Source organism: Anarrhichthys ocellatus, unplaced genomic scaffold (genome assembly GCF_004355925.1).
Source record: "Anarrhichthys ocellatus isolate YVR2014 unplaced genomic scaffold, GSC_Weel_1.0 scaffold2841, whole genome shotgun sequence".
Classification (NCBI taxonomy): Eukaryota; Metazoa; Chordata; class Actinopteri; order Perciformes; family Anarhichadidae; genus Anarrhichthys; species Anarrhichthys ocellatus.
The window spans coordinates 1-6,762 of NW_022282815.1; the positions used below are offsets into that span (position 1 = coordinate 1).

General features: G+C 42.8%; 1 protein-coding gene across 1 annotated transcript; it reads right to left on the bottom strand.

Annotated features, from left to right (window-relative positions):
* Positions 1-242: 242 nt before the first annotated feature.
* Positions 243-6,756, bottom strand: LOC116378583 (receptor-type tyrosine-protein phosphatase mu-like). Its single transcript, XM_031840476.1, has 7 exons — positions 5,647-6,756; positions 5,245-5,408; positions 5,053-5,162; positions 4,538-4,739; positions 4,177-4,279; positions 866-1,047; positions 243-435 (listed from the first exon to the last, which is right to left on the bottom strand). The coding sequence occupies exons 1-7, from the start codon at positions 5,793-5,795 to the stop codon at positions 320-322; spliced, it is 1,026 nt and encodes a 341-aa protein (XP_031696336.1). The 5' UTR covers positions 5,796-6,756; the 3' UTR covers positions 243-319.
* Positions 6,757-6,762: the final 6 nt, after the last annotated feature.

The following is a 6,762-nucleotide window of genomic DNA, read 5'->3' on the forward strand; positions in this document are numbered from 1 at the left end:
ACACACACACACACACACACACACACACACACACACACACACACATACATACACACACATACATGGAGCTCTGCTGCACACTGAGATTGGATATCTTGACATCAGATGCTCCTTTAGATACAGTTTGTGTCTCAACACTAAGATCTGATCTGAGTTCAGTCAAAGTAAGATGTGTTAGTGAACAGGTGTGCTGGTGAACAGGTGTGTTGGTGAACAGGTGTGCTGGTGAACAGGTGTGCTGCTGGTGAACAGGTGTGCTGGTGAACAGGTGTGCTGGTGAACAGGTGTGTTGGTCAACAGGTGTGTTGGTGAACAGGGGTTAGTGAACAGGTGGACTCACCCCGTTAGCGGTGCTGACGGCCTGGTAGTAGATCCCATAACTCTTATGAGGCAGCAGAGGAGCGTTCCAGTAACCGCTGTAGGTTCTGTTATCACCTGTAGACACACAAACAGGTAACCAGGCTAACCCTTACCTGTTAACTCCAACAAGCCTGTTCATTTAGTAACTAACTAACTAAGTAAGTAACTAAGTAACTAAGTATAAGTAAGTAACTAAGTAACTAGCTAACTAAGAAAAAGTAAGTAACTATGTAAGTAACTAAGTAAGTAACTATGTAAGTAACTAAGTAAGTAACGAACTAACCAGCTAATTAACTAACTAACTAGAAGTAAGTAACTAAGTAACTAACTAACAAACGAACAAACTAACTAACTAACTTAGTAAGGAAATAAGTAAGTAACTAGCTAACTAGCTAATTAAGCTAGTAACAAACTAGCTAACTAACTAGATAAGTAACTAAGTAAGTAAGTAACTAAGTAAGTAAGTAAGTAACTAACTAGTGGTGTGAGTGTGTGCGTGACTGACCCACACAAAAGGGCATCGGCGCTCTCAGCTCGCTCATCAGCAGCTCTGCACTGAAGTAATACTGAGAGTTGAGCAGCGTGGCGTTCTGGAAGTGGATCGGAACCGGATAACAGCGCAGGATCTCTGCAGTACCTCTCCTCTGTCTGCGAGGGCGCTCCTCCTCCACCACCACCTGGTACTTACTGCAGACACACACAGACAGACAGGTTGAATACATCACATTTAGGTTAAAGAATAAATCCTCTGGTAGTTTTGTTCATCAGAGACATATTTTGAGTAACAGTGCTAACAGTGCTAAGGTATAACTGCCGCACTACAGTTATTAGTTATTGATCAGATATTAATAATGTGAATGTTTATTACACTCCTTTATATCTTTATATAGATGATAGTTATTGATCAGATATTAATAATGTGAATGTTTATTACTCCTCTATATCTTTATATAGATGATAGATATTGATCAAATATTAATAATGTGGATGTTTATTACTCCTCTATATCTTTATATAGATGATAGTTATTGATCAGATATTAATAATCTGGATGTTATTGACTGGATTTATATTATAAATGCTCTCGTCGTCTTCTCCTCCATCTGTTGGTTCATTATTCAGCTCCACAGAAAGGTCAGCTCTGCCTCTCCTCCATCACTCCTTCATCTTTATTAACTCTCTGCATGTGGAGGCTGTAACTTTGGAACAGTGTGACATTAAACTGATAATTCATTCCATCCTGTCTGAGCAGGTAGTAAATCCTGAATGTCTCTAAAGGACACACAGACAGGAAAGTAATGGAACGAGTTCCAAATGAAGAATCATCAATTTGTTTGTGAACTAATTATGATTGAAAATAAATTCCTGTTCAGCAGTTCTGCTGTGAGCAGAAGCTCTTTATAGGACAAATAAATAGCATCTATGTGTTCGTCTGAAGGAGGAGAGGAGCCATCCCATAAACAATGCTGGTTACCACGGTGATTTAAAGCTGCCGTATGGTTTCAGTCTGCTGAGCAAAACAACTCAACTCTTGAGAATTCAATGGAAACTTTATCTGATCTGAAAAAATCTACCGACTCCACAAAAACTCTACCGACTCCACAAAAACTCTACCCACTCCACAAAAACTCTACCCACTCCACAAAATTCAATAAAACTGTAAAAATCTTTTCAAGCTTGATGAAAACTTGGAAGGCTCTACAGCGTTTGTGTCCTGCGGGAAACGTTGGAAACAATAGTTGTGTTTTTCACATATATGTCATATATCTCTCTCACTCTCTCTCACACACACACACACACACACACACACACACACACACACACACACACACACACACAGTTTTAACGGGTGTGAACGGTGAAACTACAGTATTGTCACATTTCCTGCTGGATAGGAAACTAAAGGAGGACAGGAAGACACACACACACACACAAACTGTAAAAACACACACACACTGCAGTATCCGTGTTGTTTAATTCCCCACAGAAAGGAGCAGAAAAGAGAAAGATTCAATAATTTCTTCATTCTTTCCTTCTTTCTCCTCCCCCTCACTTCTCTCTCTCTTCATCTCTTTTCTTTCTCGCTCTGTCTTTGACAAACCGTCTCCAATCACATTTCTATACGGCGTGTGTGTGTGTGTCTGACAATAATCTGATTACAGCTGCAGGTCGCTCACGGCAACACCTTTTGTCCTGCGATGTGAGGGTCTTATAAATGAGCATGTGTTGTACAGTGTATGTGTGTTGGTGTGTGTTGAGGCCCCCGAGGGCCAAAACTCACTCTGGTGTCAGAGAGACAAAAGCAAAGTTAAATATAAACACACACAAACATGTAATCATATCTCTGAGCAGCATCTGTTCAATCTGATGGATTTCACAGAAACTATCATGTCAATTAACACACCACACGTCTGTGTGTCGCGCACACACACACACACACACACACACACACACACACACACACACACACACACACACACACACACACACACACACTCTTTTCATCTCTCCTCTTGTTCTTGAATGAAAAAGAATGAAACATAAATCTTCGATTCGGTTGAAATTATCCTTTTTCTCGTTTTCAGTCGACATGTGTTTTTTAAAAGCGCTCCGTTCTCCCAGGATGCCTGAAGGAGCCACCAGCTGTGTGTTTGTTTCGTTTTACTTCTAACAAGGAGAAGAGACCTCATGGGGGGCGGGGATTACATCATCATATTTGAGTGTCGATGCACTCACAGTGAAGTGAACCAAATCATCTTCCACACGTGTAGAACATGTAGCATATGTAGAACATGTAGCACATGAATGTTACAGCAGCAAGACATACCAAGAAGCAAAGTAACAGAGTAACCTTAATACTTAATATTTTGGTTATTCTGTTACTTTGCTTCTTGGTATGTCTTGCTGCTGTAACATACAAATGAATAAAGTACATATCTATCTATCTATCTATCTATCTATCTATGAAGAACATGTAGCACATATAGGACATGCGGGACATGTAACACATGTAGGACATGTAGCACATGTAGGACATGTAACATATGTAGCACATGTAACCAGAAACCTAAAACCAGCCCGTTAGTTCAGACTCCTTGTTGTCACATGACGTTGATCAGGAAAATAAAAGCATATCTTCCTGTCTCTTATGCTTTTATTGTGGCACAATGAGTTGTTTATTGTTCATTTATTAACCGTCAGTTCATAATTAGAGATGAAGTGAAGCCTCTTTGTGTTTCCTGTCAGCTCTGTGTGTGTGTGACACATTAGCTGGTAATCCCTTGTTAATCCCTGGTGTTAGCAGCAGCTCTGAGCTGATCGTTAATTAACTAAATCCTTTGTTACGGCCCGACGACGGAGAGCAGACAGCTGTTGACATGACGACTGTTACCGTAGATACGCCTCCCTCCGGACCCCGACAACGGGGATTGACCCATACGTTTGTTTATTATTAATATTATTATTATCGTCATTATTATCATTATTATTATCTACAGTTAAGTTTTAGAAGGAAGAAGAACAACGGCTGATTGTTTTAATCTTTAATAAACAAACAGTATTATTATAATATATAATATAGTATTTATATATACATATAAAGACAGTTTGTTTAAAATCTGTCACATTTGAATGAATTTATCATAATTTAACATAAAAACAAAAAATGATTTCAAAGTGACAGTTTTTCTTCTTCATGTCGTGTTTTAGTGTTTAACGTCTCAGATATGAAACATTTATCAAGCAGAAGACTGAAAACATGAATATTTAAACATCTGTGTGTGTGTGTTAATGTGTGTGTGTGTGTGTGTGTGTTACCTGACTGGAGCTCCTCTACTCTGAGCTGGTTTCAGTAGAACCGTCACGGTGGACTCGGTCTGGTTCAGAGGAGACTCCTGATCGTAGGCCGGCATCAGAGGAGCTGAGGAGGAGTGAGTCACTGTTACAACAGGTTTAGCCCAGGACCAGCACCAGGATAAAGACCAGGACCAGGATGTAGAACATCCATATTTTGTAATGTACTTGTAGACTTCATATCAGTAAAGGTTTATATCAGACACATCAAAGAGTATCTGGGTATTGATTAGGCCCCTATGGGCCCCTGAGGCCCCTATGGACCCCTGAGGCCCCTGAGCCTGTACCGGTGGACCCCGTTAGTAATCCCTCGATGAACACTGACCTGAGATCTTGGTGGTGAACTGGGTGATGACTGGAGGCCCAAAGCCTTTGACAGTAGAGGCTCTTATTGTGAAGGAGTAGGTGGAGCCTGGGTAGAGGCCGGAGAACACGTGGCTTGTCTCATTGGCCGGTTTGAACACTTTCCCGCTCTGATTGGACAAGTCGAACTCAGTGTCGAAGGAGCTCAAGGCTTTATAGGAGATCTGAGGACGAGAACCCGGGATTGTGGGTAAAGAACATCTGAATGTGGTTTGAATTGACTGATGAAGGACAGATGAGGAGGGACAGACAGAGACAAAGAGGACGAACTGAGGACAGATGTGGAGGGACAGACAGAGGACAGATGTGGAGGGACAGACAGAGGACAGATATGGAGGGACAGACTGAGGACAGATGTGAGGGACAGACAAAGGACAGATGTGAGGGACAGACAAAGGACAGATGTGGAGGGACAGACAGATGGAGAGATGTGGACAGAGGACAGATGTGGACAGACAGAGGACAGTGGAGGTCTACCTCGTACTGGCGGATCCGTCCGTAAGTCTGAACCGGTTCCCTCCAGCTCAGACTGATCTGCTGCTCGTAGCTGCTGCCGAGGATCGAGTCCAAGGGGACGGATCCGGGAACTGAGACGGAGACATTTTATTAGTTTAACTTTTATTCAGAGACGAGTTGAAACCACAAAGAAGTTCACGTCTTTTCTCGTACCGTCCTCGTCCGTCAGCACCAGCAGCTCCTCGCTCTCCTTCCGTCCCTCCGGGTTACTGAGGACGAGTCTCAGGCTCACATTGGTGAACGGAGGAAGGTTTCGTACGAGGTGCTGGGGGACGGAGCTCAGGGTGTCGTAGACCAGGTCCTCCTTCACGGGGTCCCTGTAGGACAGACAGAAGGATATGGAGGTCAACATGTCCTCCACCTTTCTTTAAATGTCTGTCCCTCCCTGTCTTTACCCGGTGCCCCCCCCCTTTCTCCCTGTCTGTCCCCGTCCCTGTGTCTACCTGTCTGTCCCTGTCCCCCTGTCTGTCCCCCTGTTTGTCTCCGTCCCCCTCTCAACCTGTCTGTCACCTGTCTGTCCCCCTGTCACCTGTCTATCCTCGTCCCCCTGTCTACCTGCTGGCGGTCCCTGCAGGTCTGTAGTGGTACTGGACCGTCAGGTTGTAGCTGTAGCAGCGGGTCACGTTGTATCCGAACGGTTCCCATCGTAGCGTCACCTGTTTGGACTGAATGTCCACGACCTCGAGACGTCGGGGGCCATGCATCGGGTCTAAGAGACAAAAACACAGGATCAGGGACTCTGTGGTCTCTAAGAACCTCCATCAGGGTCTAAGAGACACAAACACAGGGTCAGGGACTCTGTGGTCTCCAATAACCTCCATCAGGGTCTAAGAGACACAAACACAGGATCAGGGACTCTGTGGTCTCTAAGAACCTCCATCAGGGTCTAAGAGACATAAACACAGGGTCAGGGACTCTTGTGGTCTCTAAGAACCTCCATCAGGGTCTCTACAGAGTGAGACCTCTTCAGTTTGTTCATGCTGAACTTCAGTGAAACTTAAAGTCCACGTCTACTGATGACATTTCACATGAACAGAATGACACAAACTCCATATGGCCGACTTCCTGTTTCAAAACTGCACCCTAACATACTAACATACTAATATACAAACATACTAATATACTAAACATATTAAAATACTAATATACTATCCATGCTAAGATAGTATTCATACTAACATAGTCTTCATACTAACATAGTATTCATACTAATGTTTTATTCATACTAACATAGTATTCATACTAATGTACTATTCACAATAAGTATGATTTAAAATTGACAATGTAGTTTGTTGATTTAGTTTCCATTGAGTGGACCAGATCAAGTTTTTGTATTAGATGAACGATATTCATTAAATGTGATCGATACAATCACGTGACCGTATTGGTGACGTGATCAATACAGTCACGTGAAGAGAAGAGGTTCAACTGAACAGAGACACAAAGACAGAAGAGATTAAAGGAAGCGCTCACACACCCACTGACACACACACACTTACTCACTCACGCACACACATACACAGGTTTTGTCAGGAGAAATTGCTCAGTCCTGCTCTCATCTATCATTCTCTCACTGAGTGGATCGCTGTCTGTCATCTTGAAATACAGCACTTAGATTGGCCACTATACAGACAGTGTGTGTGTGAGTGTTCGTGTGTTTCAGGTGTTTTT